This window comes from Jaculus jaculus, chromosome X (assembly GCF_020740685.1).
Source record: "Jaculus jaculus isolate mJacJac1 chromosome X, mJacJac1.mat.Y.cur, whole genome shotgun sequence".
NCBI lineage: Eukaryota > Metazoa > Chordata > Mammalia > Rodentia > Dipodidae > Jaculus > Jaculus jaculus.
Window position 1 is genome coordinate 96,003,013 of NC_059125.1, and position 22,283 is coordinate 96,025,295.

At 41.3% G+C, this 22,283-nt stretch overlaps 2 protein-coding genes across 2 annotated transcripts; one reads left to right on the forward strand and one right to left on the reverse strand.

The window, feature by feature from the left end:
• Positions 1-518: 518 nt before the first annotated feature.
• LOC101616627 (nuclear RNA export factor 2-like) lies at positions 519-11,511 on the reverse strand. Its single transcript, XM_004658977.3, has 16 exons — positions 11,466-11,511; positions 8,174-8,351; positions 7,322-7,451; positions 6,273-6,371; positions 5,891-6,020; positions 5,719-5,807; positions 5,253-5,357; positions 4,725-4,910; positions 3,249-3,317; positions 2,899-2,954; positions 2,647-2,754; positions 2,471-2,529; positions 2,240-2,355; positions 2,098-2,140; positions 1,205-1,277; positions 519-681 (listed from the first exon to the last, which is right to left on the reverse strand). The coding sequence occupies exons 1-16, from the start codon at positions 11,509-11,511 to the stop codon at positions 519-521; spliced, it is 1,650 nt and encodes a 549-aa protein (XP_004659034.3).
• Positions 11,512-13,424: 1,913 nt separating this feature from the next.
• LOC123456557 (vesicle-fusing ATPase-like) lies at positions 13,425-20,124 on the forward strand. The gene is made up of 6 exons (XM_045139917.1): positions 13,425-13,532; positions 13,629-13,740; positions 13,775-13,971; positions 14,260-14,335; positions 19,251-19,465; positions 20,083-20,124. Exons 1-6 carry the CDS (start codon positions 13,425-13,427, stop codon positions 20,122-20,124), a joined length of 750 nt encoding a protein of 249 aa, XP_044995852.1.
• Positions 20,125-22,283: the final 2,159 nt, after the last annotated feature.

Here is a 22,283-nt window from a genome sequence, read left to right on the forward strand (position 1 = left end):
GCCCACTTATGCATCTGGCTAACGTGGGTCCTGCGGAATTGAGCCTCAAACCAGGGTTCTTCGGCTTCACAGGCAAGTGCTTACCTGCTAAGCCATCTCTCCAGCCTGTAATTATTTTCTTAATTTTGTTTTATGACTGTTCGTGACTTTTGTTTTGCGAGGTAGGGTCTTGTTATAGCCCAAGCTGATCTGGAATTTGCTATGTACACTCAAGCTAGCCTTGAACTCACAGAAATCCTCCCTCTACTGCCTCCTGATTGCTGGGATTAAAGGCATGCCTCAACATGTCCAGTTTTTCTTATTACTTTCAATAATTTCTAATATATATATCCATATTATCTGAACTTTACATTGTTTAAAATTACTTACATTGTCACCATCAAATTAATGGATTAAAGTATTTACATTCATTCCATTATTCAAAATTGCAATCTCCAAATAACTGTTTTTAACAGATTAACTGAACATTTCTCTTAAGTCCCCACATCTTTTAAGTTATTTTCAGAGATTCCCAGCACTCACTCATATTGGACTGAGGAATCTGGTCCCACTTCTTGCTGATTCTCTGTGAGGGTGACCACTGAGTTGGAGGAGGTTGTGAACAGGGTACTGGAGAAGGAACTCCTCATTTTATTTGGACTGACATTGCTCACAGTCATCTCATCATTCACAATACACAGACTAAAGGAAAAAAAATGATCTTCAGATAATTGACAAATGAACAACCCCACACTCTCAAGAGAAATCTTGCTTCCACTGCTACTAAGTTATCTGGTTCCTTTCAAAACCCTGCTCATCTATCTTCCTGCTTCCACGGCTTGTGTCCTTTATCGCTGCCACAGAGCTACTTTGAGAAATTGCCTCAGAGGGCAGCCTCATTAGAGTGCAAGCTTAACTTCAGAGCATTTACTCTTTACAAAAGAAGTGGACACTTTCACGTTTTCACAGAGCAGTCAGTCATAGAGAAGTCTTACAATCTGGTCAATGACCCATGGCTAATTAGCCAGGGCTGGTGTCAATCAAAGAATATATTTGTAATCTGACTCTAGAATCCATGTTCTTTAACCACAAACCTAGATTTTTCCATGTAGTTATCTGTCAGTTTTCTGTGGTACTGAAAAGTCCCTAAAACTGTACTATCATGCCTGTGGCCCAACTTATTTTGGCTGGGGGTCCCTACTGCCACTCACAACATAGCACTCACTTGGAATAGCTGTCAGATGTTAAGATGAAGGTCCGGGTGAAAGCACGAACACATCCCTCAAACTTCCCTTCCACTTCGGTGACAAGAAATATAATGATATATTAGATTTACAAATGCTTTAAAAGCTAATACAGCATTCCCCAGAGTCTTTCCAGATCCTTTAGTGACACCCTGAAGGAAGTCAGACTGGGACAATTTTTTACTGAGAGTCATGAGGAAGTTCCAGGGACTGAGAGGGAAACAAAGTAAATAATCAACCCTCCAACAAAGGCTAGGATCCTTGACAAATTGATTTGATTCCCACTTTGCTGTTCTCTAAGAGACTGATATTATTTGCTCTGTAAATGAGGAAGCTGAGGAGCTACTAGGTCAAAGTTCTCAAAATAAGGTCACGGAAGGGCTGGAGAGATGGCTTAGCGGTTAAGCGCTTGCCTGTGAAGCCTAAGGACCCCGGTTCGAGGCTCGTTTCCCCAGGTCCCACATTAGCCAGATGCACAAGGGGGCGCACGCGTCTGGAGTTCGTTTGCAGAGGCTGGAAGCCCTGGCGCGCCCATTCTCTCTCTCTCCCTCTACCTGTCTTTCTCTCTGTGTCTGTCGCTCTCAAATAAATAAAAATTAAAAAAAAATATTAAAAAATAAATAAATAAAAAAAAATAAGGTCACGGAAAAGAGCCATCAAAATCTACAGCTTATGTCCTTGATAACTGATATGTGCAGGGTAGGTGTATACAGATGTAGGTCAGATTGGTATCTTTTGAAGAAAAAAGAAATAAATCAGAAAGGAAGAAACAAGAAAGAAAACCTATGGGGAAAAATGTGACTGGGAATGTACTGAAAGGGAACTCAGCCAGGAGAAGGGGGCCACAAGAATGTTTGTGAGATTTTTTACCGACCTTCCTTGAACATCCCATTGACAGAAAAGCTAATCATGTTTTCCTGAAAAGAAAGAACAGTAAACTAAGGCTTTTTATTACCCTTCTAAAACTTTTTCTTACAGCTTTCCACACATGGGTGAAGGAGGAAACAAAGGCTTACCATGTATGTACACATGTCCACCACATAGGAGTTAAAGTCATGTTGAGTTTTGGGTAATTCATCGAGGCAGGACACAATTTCAAATTTTGTATGCTTTAACAGCTGCATCTTCAAAACTAAGCAACAGGGAAGCATAGATAGAAGCTAGAAAACCCTGGCTCCAGTACCATTTTATTGCCTTCTTCACAACACTTTTTCATGCAGATCATCCCTCCCCCATGACACACTTACAAGAGTTCTTGAACCACTTTATATTTCTGTTATACTTGAAGTAATCTTTCAAACTTGTTCTGGAAGCAAAGGGGCAACAGAAGGCTGATTCGACCACTATGGATATTTTTAGGGCCTTACCAGGGTATGTTTAGGGAAATTTACTTCCAGAATAGAGCTTGAGCTGTGGTACTCACTGGTGTGGGTCACTGTGGTTGAAGGAAATGGTCAAAGAGAAGCAAGCTTCATCATGGTAAGCACTGAGGAGGTCATATCGATTTCCATAGTCATAGATCAAGTAATACCTGCAGCGGCACAGCAGAGGGAAACAGGCTATCTCTGTAACACAGGCCCCAAATGACAGCAGAAAACCCCTAGGCACATACCTGTGCTAATGTGGCCCATCCCAGCTCTGCCCACTATTTCCTCATGGTTCCACTGGAACTTACTGAAATAGAAATTGTACCACCAGATTCTTCAGAGTTTCAGATCCTTTATAGCTTTCCTGGAAGAAAAAGACACTTGGAAAATAACTACCCTTGCAGTTCCAGAAATCTTTTAAAAATACATTTATTTATTTATTTGTTTGTTTGTATGAGTGTGTGTGTACATGAGCACACACATCAAGGCCTCCTGCCTCTGCAAAACAAACTCCAGATGATTATGCCATTCTGTGACTCTCACATCATGTGGATACTGGGGAACTGAACCCAGGCTGCCAAGGCTTATAAGCAAGCATCATTAACCACTGAGCAATCCCTCTTTGCTACCTCCTGAAATCTTGATGGGACCTCCTCACCTCACATGGTTTTATCAGTGCTGGAACTTCATTGTCAGATGCAATTGCTGGGAATAATTCCTGGCCTTCCTAAAGAAAGGAAGAGGGAATTAAGAGCAATGAGTACTCAAGGAGATCAAGAGGCCCAAGGAGGAAGAAGGGTCAGAACTAGGCATGAAAAGACACTGGAATGACAGGTGTCATATCATATTTGGGGTACTGAATATCTCTGGTATTATATGAAACGTGTGTGTGTGTGTGCGTGCGTGTGCACGCGTGCAGGTGTGTTTACTGTCCATCTGTCTGTGCACTTACAGGAGAATATCTAAGTTCTTTTCAGGAATATATGCCATACAGAGTTGATTACAGTCTGAGGCAAACATGCTATCTAGTCTAGACAAGATACAACAGGCTTATGGACCAGCATGGATGTCATGTACATAAGGAAGAGCAGAGAATGATGAAGGCAGGCACTTACCAGGCATAACAACTTGGGGTTACAGTTCAGGACAGCACTATCCAAAATCCAAAAACCAAAACAAGTGATTGATTAACTGGTGTTCATGTTTGGGCACCCTTTCTTTCACTAGAGCTCCTTCTAAAACTCCTCACTCTCTTTCTTGTTGGGTAGATTCCAACACATGATCCTGACCCCTTCTATAGGGCCACAAGAAGTTGCAATTGGGAGTCCAGGCTCCAGGGCTTGCTTCCTTTCCCTGCCTCACATTCCATTTTTTGAGGATTGCACAGGATGCACTGTAGGATGTAGGAGATGGGGTGGGAGCCCAGGGTTCTGCCTCCTCTCTAGGTGCCCAGCAATCTGAAGGATGCTGGGGCAGAGAGGTGAAGGAGGCAAGGGAGCAAGGATGCAGAGCAGAGAAGGGAGGAAGAGCTCAGTATCAGTGAGTATCAAGGTGGGAGAGGGCATAGGAGAGTAGATACAAAGGAGAAAGAGAAAGCAAAGGGATTGGAAAAATGCTCTATCTACTCTGGTGCTTTGGGTCAGCCATAAGGAAGAAGAAAATGGCTCCCCTGCTACAGCCCTGTCCTTCACCTGCTCCTGGTTGATCCTGGGGCCCGAGAAAAGAATGAAAGCATGCACCTTACTAGGCTTGGTTCCACTGGATGTGGGTGGAGTTGAGCCTTTGTATCCAGGGGGATTTCAGCATAAGAAACTGACACTTCCAGGAGATAGAAGCCATTCTACAGACCCATAGGGAATTAAGGGTAAGTCCCCAGCTCATCATGGGGAAGAAAGGCTGTTACCACCTCATTTGTTCACTTTGCTCTCTCCTGAAGAACGCTGTGTACCGCTTGGCCAAAGGAATCAACTTGTTTCTCTCTGGATACCTGGGGCTCCTAGAATACATGAGATACAATGATGTGTTGTTGAGGCATGAAAAGGAGGAAGGGAAGATGGAGGGAGGGAGGCCACTGTGTTTTTAATCTCCTCAGCCTTGTCTACCTTCTACCCACTCATCCAGCTCCAGGAAGTACTCTATATCCCAGAAGTATTCCACTTCGAGACCAGTCATCCAGGGAGTCTTCAGGTTCCTTCCCAAGAAGAGCAGCTTTCCCAACAAAGGCCCAGAACAGAAAATATGAGGATATAGCCCAGCACCTCAGGCCGCCCTCCACATGAGGAGGGACAGCCCTGAAGGCAGTCTGAGACAGGCGAGGGACCTTGCAGGAACAAGGACAGAAACACTCCGCTCAGGGCATGGGATGAAAACAGGTGCTCTCTGGATGAGTCACTTGAGAGAATGATGAAGATTGCTATTTTCTCAGATGTGGAAAACACAATTCAGACCAAGTGAAAAGAGATAGGGGACCAGTCACAAGGAAACAAGGCCTGGGAGTACAGCTGAGGACACACAAAGAGAAGAGGGGTGCACTGTTACCCTCCCACAGAACCAGTGCTGCCTCATCCTACAGATGTTCACCTCATGATTAGTTCAGGCTATGGTGGGAGGGGAATGGTTCCCAGAAAGGACAAAAAGCGTTAGCAGGCTACATCTACCTTACATGGTCAGATTCATCTGAGAAGGTACCGCACGAGGGGTTTTCTTCTAGCCTCAGCTCTTCTAGTTTCAACTCTTCCACCTTCTTCAACTCCCATGTTGAATTCAGCTGACAGAGAGTGAGAGAGAGGAGAGAATAAGTCAAATCCCAAGAAAGGAGAGTAGTCTGGGACTTAGGACCTACATCTTCTTGCCATCATGCACCATGTTGTGCACTACCACCTATCCTCATCCCAAATCTCATCTTTTCACTTTATTGTTGGAGAGTTTCCCAATCTTAAACTGGGGGGTGGGGGTTGCTTCTCTAGCTCATCTGACAGGCTATATAACCAGTACAATTTGTTGTTTTCCAATTTCAAGGACACGAGCTTTAGGGAGTAAGAGTTAGTGCAATTGTTACTATCTCATGTCTTGGAGACAACTCAGCCCTATACCACAGTGAGATATCAGCACAGGATCTATGAGCTCACCTCAGAGAAATTCTCTTGGATAATCTGCAGTGTAGCAACCATGCAGCTTCTTTGATTCAGAAACATGTCATTTTCACGATGAATCAAGTCTTCAAAAGGTGATTATAAAGTACTCAGAAGCTACAGTGGTGTTTGTCTGGGCCAACACAAGCACAGATCTACCCCAAGTTACCATCCCTATATATTCCTCCCAGACAGTCCCATGATCTAGAATTACTATAGTCAGCCATACCAGAGTTATAGAAGAACCTTTCAAGGTTAAGAGCTTGCTTAGAGACATCATATCTCTTCCTCATGACCAGCTGCAGAGACAGAGGTGAAGAGTGTGAGGATTTCAGGGAGTGGGAGAAGAGGTGGGTCTGGGCAATGGGTACACCTGAATTGAGCCTGCATTGCCGCTAGTTGTCCCATTGTTGTGATATCAACTAATACCGGGCAGAAACTGGTTTATCAGATGGATTCACCAAGATACTCATTTGTGTGAAGAAAAGGCAGGGTAAAATCCAAAACAGACCAGTCCCTGGATTGGTACAAGGAACGCCATCAATGCATACCTTTTTATTGTTCTTTGCACGAATCTGCAGGTGCTTATTTTCTAATGTAGAGGCACTAGTAGCATTCTGGACAAAGATTGGGGCCCATTTTTTGATGTACTGGAAATACAGGGTGTGAAAGAAAGAACAATGACGTCAGAGGCCAACAGCTCCTGCTGAACCTGACCTACCCCTCTTCCCTTGTGCACTCTCAGCTGTCATCACCATTCTTTCTTACATCAACTGGTGTGAAGGGCACACTACAGTGACTTTGGAGTGAATTTAGTAGCGATATATTGCCATATTTTCTCCTATTTAGAATCTGAAGATACGAAGGAAGAAGAGGAAAGAAGAGAAATAACATGAAGTTATGATATTTTATTCTGATCTATTGAGTTTTAAAAGACTGACCATTTAAGCCAGATGCACAAGGTGCACATTCATCTGGAGCCCATGTGAAGTGGCTAGAGGCCCTGACATGCCCATCCTATGCCTCTACCAGCCTCTTTCTCTCTGTCTCCAATAATTAAATAAATAAAACATTAAGAGACTACTAATATTGGAACAAATTGACATTTATTTTCCCCTCCCTCTTCTCTCTTTATTCCTTCCTTCCTTCCTTCTTCCCCTTCATTCCTTCTTTCTGTCATTTCTCTCTCCTTTTCTTTCATTCTCTCCCCTTCCTTCTCCCTCCCTCCCTTCCATCCATCTTGATATTTCCTATTTGTTTTCTCTCTTTCAATATTTACATCCAAGATATTGAAATTATGCTATTCAAAAATTACCTTTTCTCAGATCCTATCATATTTTACCAGAGAATGTACCAGCATTTATGCCAAGGATTTCAGAGTCTTAAAAAAAATCCCACTCTCAAAGTGACTGAAACAGATCTGTTGCAGAGCTGCTCCATGTTCTTGGTAGTTCTTTATACCTTTACCTTCTTCCTGGGGGTTTTGTGTAGTCAGCCTTTTTCCTTTTCTTTCCTTTTCTGCATTTGTTTATAAATGTGATCAAAGGAACTCCCCATGATATGCCTCTCCTGTGCATTATTAACATATCAAAATACTCACTGTGACTTTAAGCCAAGGCTCCAAGACTTCATTTTGTGTGTAAGACATTTCTCTCACTTCAAGACTTTTTTCTTGGTATTCATCATGACATTTCACATGCTCTTTTTTGTCTTTGAAAGTAGAAGAGTTGCTGTTGGGGAATGGGTAGAAGGAAATATCCAGAAATGTATAGAAATGCCACAAAGTCTTCTGTACAGTTTCAACTCACTGATAATCAGAACTCCAATTAGGACAGCTTTGGCACTACTTCATTTCTGTAACTCTCCACTTTTACACTGAGACATGAAAACTCACTGTGGTAGTGTGAATGCAAATACATTTTCCCCAAAGCCTCTGGTATGTTTTGATTAAGATTAAGCTTTCTACTTAGTCTTCAGCAGGTGGAGCCCTGCTGGAGGAGGTTTGTTACTCGGTGGGGGTCAGGGAGAGGATCTTGAGTCCAGCCCTACTAAGTATATAGAGAATCAGTTTGAGCTCTGGCTAGTCATAGTTGCTGGTGTTGGGTATTCTCACTATGCTGTATATGTATAGAAGTTACCTAGCTTCTTCTACAGTGATGGAGCCTTCCTTGTAATCTGTAAGCCTGAACTACTCCTTTTATCCCCCCATAAGCTGCTTCTGGTCAGATGTTTGTCCCAGCAATGCGATGGTAAATGTAATAACCATAGAGAGCAAAAGTTAGCACAATCCTAAGGGTTGATACATGTAAGCCAGCCTGCCTTTCACTTAATCTATTCTTTTATTTATTTATTTATTTATTTGGGGGGGGGCATGCCAGGGCCTCAGCCACTGAATTGAAATCCAGATGCTTTTGCCACCTAGTGGGTATGTGCAAACTTGTGCTTGCCTCACCTTTTTTGAGGGTCCTCATGCACAGCCTTTATCTTTGTGTTTCCATCATACTCCTGAAGTTGTAGTGGAGGCAGAATATCATTTCTCTCATCACAGAACTTCTTTGCACCAAAGTTTCCCTGGCAAGGACTCCCATTTTTCTCTTTTACTTGGAGAGAGTTATCATTATCATTTTTTTCTAAAATTTAGAAGAAACAAAACACAAGTATAAAGACATATTGATAGTTCAATAATCATGAACTACATGGCAGGTTAAAAGCATAATAAGGCAAAAAGGTACCAATTTTCACAAGAGGTCAATCACACAAACCCCAGAAAGCAAGCTTTTGTGCCTTCCAAATATGAATGCCTTATTTCACATGTGAGTGAAGATGTATATAGACTGAACCAGAAAGTTTGCCAAAAGTCATGTTATGCAAATGGGAAGAAGGAATGAACAAGAGTAGTTATATTCATAACAGATAAAGCAGGCTTTAAATCAAAAATAACTGAAGTGAATGCTGGGCATCCTGGCCTAGCATAAGAAGGTGCCAGAAGGGAGCCAGAACCCAGCCTGGCACATATGCACCAATCCACAATCTTGCTGGGCAGTGAGAAGGCAGAGAAGAGGTCTCCTCTGGAAGACACAGTGCCTTAGATAAAGCAAGGGGTTCTGAGGAGCAAAGCCTAGGCTGGTCCAAGGTGGTTGGTACAGTGGGATGTGGTGAGTCTGCTCCCTAGAGCTGGTGTGTGTCACACCAGCACAACAGAGATGAACACTGTAGAGAAAGAGAGCTTCACCTTGTCCTCTTCTGTCTCTGATGCAGAATTTGATGTTGTTTAGATGACATTATAAGTTATGAAGAATATGGTAGTTTGAATGGATAACCCCCAATAGAATTAGTTCTATTAAAGCCTCTTGGACTTGCAGCTGCCTGGCTGGAAGACATGTCACTGTATGTGGATCCCAGGGACCAGCCCTAATGTGTCATTGGAGATGGATCTTGAATTCCAGCCTAAGGTATGCAGAAGTGCTTGAGTTCTGCCTGGTAGTCCTGCTGTTTGGTTACTAGTTTTTGATTGCTTTTGGTGGTAGGTTTTCTCTTTTTTGCCATTATGGAACTTTCCCCTGGGTCATCTCTATTGTACCCATTGGCTCAATTGGCCTGGTTGGCCAAAATTAAGGCTTGCAAAGTCCACTGTTCAGTATCTCCACTGGTGATTTCTTTTTCTACCATTGAATTGCATGCAGCATAGCTTTTCCAGGTTTCTGTCAGCTGGTCTACAAGAAGGTTTTCAGCTCAGCTCCAGCATGATTTCTCAGTGAACTTTGAGACCAATTATGCAGAGCCTTCAGCAATAGGGTCATACCATCTATTCCTGGTGGGGAACCAAGATCCTTGACAATATCCTGTGATATTTGGGGGGCATCAGTGACCGCCCTGGCCAACAACTGCCTGGAGGGTATCCCAATCCTGGCACTGAAAATTTTCTAGTAACAATCTTTGCCTTTGTGGTGTTGCTTTGTCTGAAAAAGTAGGTTTCCATATGACTTATTTACAACCTCTTGGATTTGGTTAGCCTTTCCTCCACCTTTCCTTTAGTTAATCTCTTTACCTGACCTTAATTAGGCCTTTTCATCCCCATTAATCTGTTCTTCTTACATATATACAATGCCATCCTATTAAGTCCCCCCTCTCTTTCTATTCCCTTTATATCCCTTTTCTAGATTACTAGCCCCTGCTACTGAGCTTTATTTATACTCACATAGAAGTCCAATCATTTGTAGCTAAGGTCCACATATGAGAGACAACATGTGATGTTTGGCTTTCTGGGCCTGGGTTACCTCACCAAGTATGATCCAGCCATTTTCCTGCAAATTTCATAATCGTTTTTCTTTACCATACAGTAGAACTCCATTGTATAAATTTGTCACATCTTCATTATCCACTCAGCAGAGGGACATCTAGGCTGGTTCCATTTCCTAGCTATTGTGAACAGCGCAGCAATAAACATGGTTGAGCAAGTATCTCTAAGGTAGTGAGATAAGTCCTTAGGATGTATGTTTAGGAATGCTATAGCTGGATCATATGATAAATCTATTTATAGCTGTCTCAGGAACCTCCACACTGATTTGCACAATGGCTGGACCCAAGTACATTCCCACCAACAGCATAGAAGGGCTCTTCTTTTTCTCCATCCTCACTAGAGAAAAATGATAGGGATGGAAGGAAAAGGGAGAGGGAGGGATAGAGGTCTGTAGACTCATATCCTGATGAACACATGTGCACAAATTCTCCATAAATCAAGCCGGCTGTGGTAGCACAGGCCTGTAATCCTACTTCTGAAAGCCAAAGGAAGAAGACTTAATGCTCACAGCCAGCCTCATTTACAGAATGAGTTCAAAGTCAGTCTGGTAAACTTAGACTCAGACTTAAAATAAAAGAATAGAAAAGGTTTCGGATACTTCAATTATAGGATACTGCCTAGGATATTAATATGGTTCTAGGTTCAATCCCTAGCCCCACAATAATAAAATAATACTACCAAATCAATTTCAGCAACACATGAGGAACACCATATAAAGTGAGAGCATACCATGATATAAGGGTATAAAACAGTTTCTTCAATAAAGGTATTCATTCTAGGTATACAAGAATAGTAAAATATATGCAAATCAATGATTTGATAGAACACATCAACCAGAAGGACAAAACACAAATGAAAGGAATTAACAACACTACAAAAATAGAAACACATCTGTCTTCATTGATTAGACTCATCAACAATAGAGGCTGTAGAGATGCATCAGCAGTTAAGGCGCTTGCCTGCAAAGCCTAATGACCACAGTTTGATTCCTAATTACCCATGTAAAGCCAGATGAACACAGTGAAGCATGCATATGGAGTTTGTTTGCATGTCTAGAGGCCCTATTTTCTCTCTTCTCATTGTAAATAAATATATTAATTAATTTTAAAATATTTATTATTTATTTTTTATTAACAAATTCCATGATTATAAAAAATACCCCATGGTGATACCCTCCCTCCGCCCACATACCCCTTTGAAACTCCACTTTCCATCATACCCCCTCCCCATCTCAATCAGTCTCTCATTTACTTTTGATGTCTTGATCTTTTCCTCCTATTATGATGGTCTTCCAGGTAGTATCAGGCACTGTGAGACCATGGACATCCAGGTCATTTTGTGTTTGGAGGAAACATGTTGTATGGAGTCCTGCCCTTCCTTTGGCTCTTACATTCTTTCTGCCACCTCTTCCACATCAGACCCTGAGCCTTGGAAGTTGTGATACCAATATTGCAGTACTGAACAATTCGGACATTTCTTTCCATCACCATGATACCTTCTGAGTTGTCCCAAGGTCACTGCCATCTGCAAAGAGAAGATTCTCTACCAAAAGTGAGAGTAGCATTAACATAAGGGTATGAACATTAACAGAAGTGCTTACTGGACAGTTTGATAAGCATAGTATATATATTTGGCCAGACAACAGCAGACATTACACCCCTAGAGCTTATGACTACACCTGTTTGAAGTTTTCAGTATGAAGTATGTATTCCCTCCCCATGGAGTGGGCCTCCAGTCAAATTAGAGGGCAGTTTGTTTCCCCCATAACAGACGTGCCACTATTGCACCCGTTGGCTCATCTGGCCTGCCTGGCCAATTATAAGGCTTGCAGTGTCCGCTGATGAATATCTTCACTGGTGACTTGTCTTTCTCCCATTGAACTGCATGCAGAATGGCTTTTTCCAGCTTTCTGTCAGCTAGTCTACATGGAGGAGGTTATCAGCTCAGTTCCAGCAAGATTTCTCAGTGGCCTTGCAGCCCAAGTATATGGAGTTTTCTTCAGCAATAGGGTCTTACCATCTAGTCCTGGTGGGAAACCCAGGGCCTTAGCAATGGCCTATAATGTTTTAGGGGTATCAGGGATCTCCCTGGCCAACAAATCACTGGAAGATATCCCATCCCGGGCAATGAAAATTTTCTAGCAACAATCTACAGCTCCTAAATGTTCCATTGTCCAAAAAAGTAGGATTACATATGTTTTATTTATGTCTTCTTAGATTTGGATTAGCTGTTCCTCCACCTTTCCTTTACTCAATCTCTTCCCCACACCTCATTTTGGGCCTTTTCACCCCCCATTAATCTATTCTTCTACTTACATATATGCAATACCATCCTATTAAGTGCCTCCCTCCCTTCCTTTCACTTCCCTTTCTATCTGTTTTCTAGCTTTCTGGCCTCTGCTACTGAGTGTTTTCCTTCTCACACAAAAGCCCAGTCATCTGTAGCTAGGATCCACTTATGAGAGAGAACATGTGATGCTTGGCTTTCTGGGCCTGTGTTACCTCATTTAGTATAATCCTTTCCAGATCCATCCATTTTTCTGCAAATTTCATAACTTCATTTTTCTTAACTGCTGAGTAGAACTCCATTGTATAAATGTGCCATATATTCGTTACCCATTCATCAGTTGAGGGACATCTAGGCTGGTTCCATTTCATAGCTATTGCGAATTGAGCAACAATAAACATGGTAGAGCTTGTACTTCTAAGGTAATGAGATGAGTCCTTAGGATATATGCCTAGGAGTGCTATAGCTGGGTCATATGGTAGATCAATTTTTAGCTGTCTTACGAACCTCCACACTGATTTCCACAATGGCTGGACCAGATTGCATTCCCACCAACAGTGTAGAAGGGTTCCTCTTTTACCACATCCCCACCAGCATTTATGGTCATTTGTTTCCATGATGGTAGTCAATCTGATAAGAGTGAGATGGAATCTCAATGTAGTTTTAATCTGCATTTCCCTGATGAGTAGGGATGTAGAACATTTTTTAGATGCTTATATGCCACTCATATTTCTTCTTTGAGAACTCTTTATTTAGTTCCATAGCCTATTTTTTAATTGGCTTGTTTGGTTTCTTACTATTTAATTTTTTGAGTTCTTTCTATATCCTAGATATCAATCCTCTATTTTTAAAGGGCTGGAGAAATGGCTTAGCGGTTAAGCACTTGCCTGTGAAGCCTAAAGACCCTGGTTCAGGGCTCAATACCACAGGACCCACATTAGCCAGATGCATAAGGGGATGCAAAAGTCTGGCATTCATTTGCAGTGGCTGGAAGCCCTAGTGCGCCATTCTCTCTTTTTCTGCTTTCTTCTGTCTGTCACTCTCAAATAAAAATAAAAATAAACAAAAAATATTTTTAAAAAAGAATCAGAGTTGCCAGCCAGACGTGTCACCAAAGATGGTGGGCCGGAGTATGCAAGCTGCAAGATGCCCTACAGATGAATTATCTGTAACTAATTGTGCAGTTGTGAATGAAGAGGATTTCCAATCTGGCCAGCATGTGGTTGTGAGGACTTCCCCCAGTCATAGCTACACATTTATCCTGAGGACTCATCCATCAGTAGTTCCTGGGAGCATTGCATTCAGTTTAACTCAGTGAAAGTGGGCTGGACTTTCTATTGAGCAAGAAATAGAACTCTCTTTATACACATTTGACAAAGCCAAACAGTGTGTTGGCATGATGACCCTTGAGATTGATTTCCTACAGAAAAAAAAAAAAAATATATATATATATATATATATATATATATCTCGACTCCAACCTTTATGACACTGACAAGATGGCAGCAGAGTTTATCCAGCAGTTCAACAACCAGGCCTTCTTGGTGGGACAGCAGCTTGTATTTAGCTACAATGATAAGCTTTTTGGTTTATTGGTGAAGGATATTGAAGCTATAGATCCTAGCATCCTGAAGGGAGAACCTGCTGCAGGTAAAAGACAGAAGGCTCTTATGTTTCCCAAGCCTGGCCTCCAACTCTCTATGTAGCTGATAATGGCCTTGATTTCTGATCCTCCTGGCTCTACCTCCCAAGTACTGGGATTGACAAGATAATAGGCCTTGAAATATAGCATGTAGGAATTGTAGAAGGTAGCTATGAGAAAAGTAAATGTAATTTAGAAAATTGATTAGATTTGTTTTGCAAAGAGACTTCATTTTCCCTTTATTTTTAGTATTGCTTTGAGAAGCCTAAAAGCGTGATATTAAAATGCTAATTCTTATCTTTGTATGCAGATTGAAGTAGGGCTGGTTATTGGAAACAGTCAAGTTGCATTTGAAAAAGCAGAAATTTCATCACTCAATCTTATTGGTAACATTTAGTTTTTAGAAACTTAAAAACAATGTGGAACAATCTTTGCTATTATAAATGACTCAACAGCCGGGCATGGTGGTGCATGCCTTTAATCCCAGCACTTGGGAGGCAGAGGTAGGAGGATTGCCATGAGTTCGAGGCCAGCCTGAGACTCCATAGTGAGTTCTAGGTCAGCCTGGGCTAGAGTGAGACCCTACCTCGAAAAACAAATATATATATGTGTGTGTGTGTGTGTGTGTGTGTGTGTGTGTGTGTGTGTGTGTGTGTGTGTATAGGACTCAAGTACAGTGATTTTCAAGTGGACAAAAAGACAGGCACTTCTGTTAAGAAGGCATATCTTTAAATTATAGAATATTTTCTGTTTGCCAGGAAATTGCACTGATACAAAAGCACAAAACATTCATTGGGGTCAGCATTATCCAATAAAATAAAATATGAAAAAAATAATCAACACTGGTAAAAGCACCATAATAGCTCAAACAAACTATAGATACAATGCAGAATTTATAAAAATGCCTATAGTTTTTTTGTACAGTTGTAGAAAAAATCTAGTATTTTTATGGAACTAAAAATTATGTGTGCTGAAGAGTTGGTTTAGCGATTAAGGCAGTTTCCTGTGAAGCCTAAGAACACATGTTTGATCCTCCAGATCCCACGTTAGTCAGACTCACAAAGGTCAGACAAGCAAAAGGCTGCACATGCCCACTTGGTTATGCAAGCATATGGAGTTCAATTTCAGTGACTGATGCCCTGGTGAGCCAATTATCTCTCTCTATCTCTCTAAAAATAAAAATAAAAATGACATACAATAGCCACCCTGTGCAATGATGGCTTATCTGGTTATGAAGGAAACCAACTACTCTCTGATTTGATTTGAGGTCCTGAACAGAATTCATGCCTAGAACTGAAAACCTATTGAAAAGCCCAAGGTTAAGGAGGTCAAAAGCTTTAAGAGAAAAACTACTATTGTCCTGTGGCTAAATTGATATATTATGCCCACAAAATTGTACTCTAAATATTTATGTTTGTGTACATATTAATGCTACTCATACTTTTGGCTAGAGGAGCTTCTCTTTTCATAAGGCAGAAACAACTGGATGACTCAAAAGTCATCATAGTGCTGAGAAGAACTGACAGGAGAATGCTTAGCTCTGAGACTTCTCTATCACACTTTCCAAGGCTCATGGTCCTTTGAAGAAGAGGTGGCAGAAATAATGGAAGAGCCAAAAGAAGGGGAGAACTGCTTACAACACAATCTTTTTTTTTTTTTTTTTTTTTTTTTTTTTTTGGTTTTTCAAGGTAGGGTCTCACTCTAGCCCAGGCTGACCTGGAATTCACTATGGAGTCTCAGGGTGGCCTCGAACTCACAGCGATCCTCCTACCTCTGCCTCCCGAGGGCTGGGATTAAAGGTGTGCACCACCACGCCCGGCTCAATGCAATCTTCCATACATAGAATGGCCTTGATATTCATGACCTCATAGTGTCTGACACTATGACCTTCAAAATAGGAGGAAAAAATGATGACATAAAAACAAAAAATAGACTAATTGAAAGGTAGAGGGGATCTGATGGAAGGTAAATTTGAAAGGGGAAGAGTGGGGGTGGGGATGCGAATTATCATGGTTTATTGTCTATAATTTGGAAGCTGGAAGCTGTCAGTAAAATGTTAAAAAAAAAATAAAACCTCCTCAACGTTCTGAGCAGGAAGAGATAAGGGAGAGTTCAACATAAAGTGAGACATCTCCAGCCTAAACTCCAAAGTTCAGGGACCACTACAGAAGAGATGGCCGAAAGAATTTAAGAGCCAAAATGATGAAATGAAATTTGTAGAAAAATAGACAGACTTGGAACAGATCAACAACCAAAAGACAAACACCACACGGTGTCACTTATATGAAGCTCCTAACCTGGACCTGCATGAGTTTCTGACATATTTGATAGACAACTCAAGGCCCAGACAGTAGGATTGGAGGGGCTTGGGAGAATGGAAGGGGGGGGATGAACACAAAAATAAATCCAAAATGAGGTGGTACTACAGAAAACTTTATCTTTGCAGATAGCCTAAAAGATAAAACTATCAAAAGGAGTAAAGGGAGAGCTGGGCGTGGTGGCACATACCTTTAATCCCAGGACTCAGAATGCAGAAATAGGAGGTTTGCCATGAGTTCGAGGCCACCCTGAGACTACATAGTGAATTCCAGGTCAGCCTGAGCTAGAGTGAGACCCTACTTTAAAAAAAAAAAAAAGTAAAGGGGAAGCAACTGAAAAGAAGGGCCCTGGAGAGGGTGGGATAAAGCCTAAGTTTAAAAGAAAATTTTTTTTTTTCGGTGTCTGGCTTGTAATTCCCAGTACCAGAGATTGGTTGCTACCCACATTTGATTGGAGAAACCTATGAGTTCCGCAAACGAAGGCAGTTTTCTGTCAAAGCACTTGATTACCAGCCTAAGGCAAAAGGGTAAATCCGTTTTGCTGAAGACACCATATGCTGAGTATATAGAGCATAGAAGAGACCTGCCTGGACTCCAGAAGAAAGCCAATCCCTAGACAATTAGCACGTCCAGGCTGGAAAGTGCTACATGACTACTGGGGGAAAGTGGCTAATAAGGGTCTGAGTAACCAGAGGTCTAAGTTACTCAGAAGCAAACACCCGGACATGATGTACATGCCAGTGCAATAGTGGCACACAGCCTCAATGGGGAAGCAATATATTTCTGATTGGCTAAAAGATCCACTCAGTGTAAAGGATCCCATATGTGGAATTGGGATCCACATCAAATTCCTATGCAGACAAAGATTATGTTCTACAGTGTCAAGCTCTCAACTAGTCTTGGGGTAAAACAGGGGCTACATACATCAAATTCTCCCTAAATTAATAATATTTATCACATTTAAACTAAGCTAACTTCACTCTCCATTGGAGAATCTGTTTTTCTTTTTCAGAAGGTAGTGAGACCCAAGGAGATAAACTACCCCTCACACTTCAGCAAAGCCACAGCTGAATCCATAGAGGAATTGGGGAGACAAGCATGAGTGCTGTTTCCATACTGAACCTGAAATTCAGCAACAGGGTATAGGAGACAGACCCTGAAGCAACACACCACTTCACAAAACAGAGATCCAGAGAGTCCTAAGAAATCATCACTAAAGTAGACTTAAAACTCACCCACCACAGCTCAGAGGACTTTTCGGAAGACAGGGTAGAACGATTGTAAGAGCCATAGGTTGAAACATCATGCCCAGAGGCATTCCCTCCCCCCAAAATATAACTCAGTGCTGCTTCCACAAAGCATAAACCACAATCCCATGGGGAATACCTGCAACCCCACTGAGGAGTGCTCCCAATGGAATGGGGGTCGGGATGAGGGAAGAGAGTGTACCAATAGATGATGTAGCCATAGAAAACATGTCATTAATAATAATAATAATAATAATAATAATAAAAGAAAACAGAATTTAAGAGCCAAATTAAAGGATAAATCCTTTGCCATAATGTCTTTCTGGCACAAAGTGGCTATGGCATTCATGACTGTACAGTTGCTGTCACTACCTCCAGAAGATCTGTATAATAGGAGAGGCAGAATTATGTCATGAAGAGCGAAGAGGGATTGTTAGATAGAAGGGATTATGTGCAGGTTACATTGGGAGGGGAAAAAGAGAAGATGGTAGGAAATATAATCATGGTATATCTTCCATATGTATGGAAATTGTCAATAAAAAGTTAATAAAAGACATGCAGACCAATGGAACAGAAAGTAGAACTCACAATCATTTCACTTATATACCCAAGGTGCTTTTTGACATACAGTGGAGAAAGCCATCCTTTTCAAAAAAAATTGATGGCAAAACTGGATATGAATATGCATAGTCAACCCAGATTCTTTCCATGCTTCATAAACAAAAAGTAATTCCAAATGGATCAAAAAGTATATTTTCTTTTATATTTCCTGTGACAGAAATTCATGACTAAGTACACTTTAAAAAGAAATGGTTTATCTTAAGTAACAGTCTGGGTTTACAATTATGGAAGACATGGCATGATGCAGGAACATGAAGGAGTTTGCTACATTTTATCCAGTTAGAAAGCAGAGAGATGAATGTTGAGGCTCAGCTTTTTCACTCATTTTTACTTAAACTAGGACATCAGCCCATGGAATGGTGCTAATCAAAGTTAGGTTTGGCCTTTCTTCCTCAATTAGAAATTCATTCTCTGGTGGCTTGAATGTACAAAGTCTTCCATAGCGTCATGTGGGAATGCCCAGTTTGTGGAGCATTTGGGAGATGAACCTTGATGAAGTAGGTGTGTCACTAGGGGTGGACATTTGGTTGTTATAGCCAAGCCCACTCTGCCATGCTAAGCTCACTCTCTACTTCCACCCTGCTGATATGGAGATGTGGGAATACCAGCTGTCTGTTCTGGCAATACTTTCCCCATCATGATGAAATGTCTGTCCCTAAAAACTGCAACACACAACTAAACTCTTCCTTCCATAAAATATTTCTGGTTGTATGTTTTGTCCTTACAAGAAGAAAGCAACTGTTAATGGAAACTGGTATTAAGAAGTGGAGCCATTGTTGCATGAAACCAGACTATGGATTTTAGTGTTTTTGGAACTTGTATGGGGGGAGAATACGGAGATTTGGAACTTTGTACTGAAGAAGCTTTACAATGCTATCAGCAGAGTATAATGGGCCATTATGGTGAAAATCTTAAAGGCTAGAAAGCAGAGAATAATGTGTATTGTGATGGTTCAGCATACAAGGTTTTACAGGTGAAAACAAGGACCTTTTAAGGTACTGGGCTAGTGGAAATTCATGTGATATTTAGGCAAGGAGGCTGACTGCATTCTACCTGTATACTGGGAGCTTGATCAATGATGATTCTGGAAGGTATTAACTGATGTTTCACCTCAGAACAGATGGATATGAAGAATAGAACATTTAGTGCAGAAAGAAATGTGAACGAGTATGGGTCTTGGGCCCAGAGCCTACAGCCACTTTCACTGCAACTGTTAGAGATTACCACCATTGATGATGGGCTAGTTGCTCAGCACTGGGCAATTGGAAATGTGCTCTGTGTCCAGTGTCTAGGGCTGATGATGAAATCATCTGGGCTTCACTGGTATTGGGTAGGTATATCCATTCAGTTCTGCATCCTGCATCACACTCACCCTCTCTTTGGCAAGGTACACTCTAAGCCTTCAGCTTTCCTTCAGTGAAAATCCCATTGTCCAGTCATGTCTACATTCGTAGATGTCCATTCACACTTAGACTTCAACTGTCCAGCATCATATGATGGTCTGTCAGGATTTCTTTGCTGGGAATCTGACTGTCACATTGCCTTAATTCGGAACTTTGTGTAAGCCTCTAACCTCCCCTTATACTTGAAACTTTTATTATAAAAAAAATGTAAGTTATGCTCCCATCTTGAGATGGAACCTGGTCTCCTTGACTGCAGTTGCTGTCCAAGCTGATCCTTGGAAAATATTTCCCTTGATTTTTTGTTTGTTTCTTAGCAGAGAACTACATCAGTGGTATTCTCAGTTTAGGCTCTCTACTTTCAAGTGACTTTGTGTTTCCATGAGATGGAGCCTTTGTAAGGTTCAGCCTTCTCTTTGGGAATTTTCCTGTTTCCCAGGACATAGTATATTTCTCTCTAATGATGATAATCCCCTTAACAATTGCAGCTACCTTCTCAGTCAGAAACCTCATATTTTTCACTTTTTTCTGTGCTCTCCCATTACAGATCTACATAAATCCATTGAGCATTAGCCATAACACAGCCTGAATGCTATATGGGGTAGTTTGAATAGATGGCCCCCAATATATTCTGTGTTTTATTAATTTGTACTTTGCAACAGCAGCCACCTGGCTGGAGGCGGTGTCACTGGGCAGATCTGAAGGTGTGGTGGTGGGTTTGAGATTGTAATCTAAAGATATGCAAACTATGTCTAGGTGGAGTTCCTGAAATGTGTTGTGCTGTGTGGCTTATGGCTTGTGGGCTTGTGCTTTCTCTCTGTGTTTGTACCTGTGAAGGCAAACCAACTTATTTTGCTATTACAGAACTTCCCCTGGATCTGTAAGCTTCAATAAATATTCTTTCCTCCATAACCATGCCTAGTCTGGAAGTTCATCTCAGTGAACTTGAAGCTGTCTGCTGCAGAAGTTGGTAGCCATGACTAGGCTGCAATGAACCTGACCATGTGGATGTTGGTCTTTTGGAATTTTTGTTCTGGAGAAATGGTCATGGACTTGGTGCTTGCAATTGGAGATGCCTTCTAGAGAGGTAAGTCAAGTTTTATGGACTATTCTGGTGAGAGTTTGAGAATGCTCAGTGCACACAGTATTGAACTTCGAGGCTTGGCTTATGAACTTTCTTATGGGAAGGAAAGACTACAGAGGACTTTTTTGGAACTGGGTTACTGGCATAAGGGCTGGCTGTATTCTGTTGCCCAGGCCCAGAGAGTTATCTCAAGGTTAAATTTGTAATGGACTGATGTGCTTGACTAAAAATAATTGGACTGAGAGATTTAAGATTTTAAGCTGGAAAACCTCAAGCAAGTTAAAATTACAGGCACTGAGACTGGCCTTAGGTTATGGAACCTACTATTGTCAAACACATTAGCAATCTTAAGGAAGATGGCCCAAGTACATTAAATCAATGGAAAGGATGCCTGAGGAAAGACTGTCATAGAAATGAAACTCTTTTGGAAGAGTTGCCTGGAGAAGGAACCTGATTTTCAAGGTCATGATTAGTTTTGTCCCTGAATTAAGACAATGGCTGTGTCTTGCCTACCTGGTAGTGGTTTAAGTAGCATGAAAAATGCATGGACTAGTCATGAATTGCACATAGTTACAAGAGATGCTGCTGAGATGTGCTTTGGTTTGAGGCAGGGTGGGATGCCCTAATAGGTTGGAAGAGCTTTCAGAAGATGGACCATGGTTTGCATGAATCAGAGCTGAATGTGTTTCAGATATACCAGGAGAATGAAAGCGTTAGTTATAGTTATAGAGCAGATGGTTGGCCTGGGATGAAAGTGTTCCCTAGCTACTCTGTCCAGCTTGAGGGGTGAAATGAGAAATTAGGGAGACTGTCAGTCTCTGGTTATATTGAACTTGAACAGCAGAAGTTTGATGTTTTTTTGATGATGGTTGAGTTTGCATTTTTTTAGGCTCTCCTTGCTATGTATTATACCAGTTGAAAATGCTTACTCTGTACATTTACATGTTGGAAGGATTTAACTTTTTTTATTTTATAGGACTTATTATCTTAAATTGGTCAACAATGTGGGGACCTTTAAAATTGAACTGAATAAAATTTCCAATGTGTAAAGGTTAGGAATCTATTGGGGGCTAGAGGCATAATGTTGTAGTTTGAATAGATGACCCCCAATATATGCACTGATTTAATAGTTTGTAGTTTGCATCTGTAGCCGCCTGAACTGAAGTAAGTGTCACTGGGCAGATCTTAAGGTGTGGTGGTGAGTTTGAGATTTCAATCTGAAGATATGCAAAGTGTGCCTAGCTGGAGTTCTTGAAGTGTGCTATGCTATGTGGCATTTGTTTTTTTAGGCTTGTTTGGTCCTATGAAAGCATGCCAGCTTCTTCTGCCATTATGGAACTTCCCCTGGATCTGTGAGTTTCAATAAATCTCTTCTACCATAACAGTGCCTGGTCTGGAAGTTCATCTGAGCACACCTGAAGCTGTCTGCTACACTACACTATCTTAAAATTTCTCCACCAAAAAATTCATCTATTATTTTTTGATACAGCATCACTTATATTCTCAGTATATAGACAGAGTGTATCCATATTCTTTGCCATAATAAAATATGTACTACTAGTTTAGTTCCTGATAGAGTCCTTATAAATCTCTGAAGCCTTGTGAGCTACCTTATGCGTATTTTCCTGGCCTGGTCATCTTCCAAGCTCCCATCAGAATGGTTC

What these genes read in the sequence shown, in the direction of transcription:
- LOC101616627 (XM_004658977.3), bottom strand. Translation starts at nt 11,511, where the DNA reads ATGGTGATGGAAAGAAATGTCCGAATTGTTCAGTACTGCAATATTG. An exon ending in GTGCAAAGAACAATAAAAAG is followed by an intron (nt 6,021 to 6,272) that starts GTATGCATTGAT and finishes CTGTCTCTGCAG; the next exon opens with CTGGTCATGAGGAAGAGATA. An exon ending in AAAGTGGTTCAAGAACTCTT is followed by an intron (nt 2,356 to 2,470) that starts GTAAGTGTGTCA and finishes CCTGTTGCTTAG; the next exon opens with TTTTGAAGATGCAGCTGTTA.
- LOC123456557 (XM_045139917.1), top strand. Translation starts at nt 13,425, where the DNA reads ATGGTGGGCCGGAGTATGCAAGCTGCAAGATGCCCTACAGATGAATTA. An exon ending in AATCTGGCCAGCATGTGGTT is followed by an intron (nt 13,533 to 13,628) that starts GTGAGGACTTCC and finishes ACTCAGTGAAAG; the next exon opens with TGGGCTGGACTTTCTATTGA. An exon ending in TGATTTCCTACAGAAAAAAA is followed by an intron (nt 13,741 to 13,774) that starts AAAAAAATATAT and finishes ATATATATATAT; the next exon opens with ATCTCGACTCCAACCTTTAT.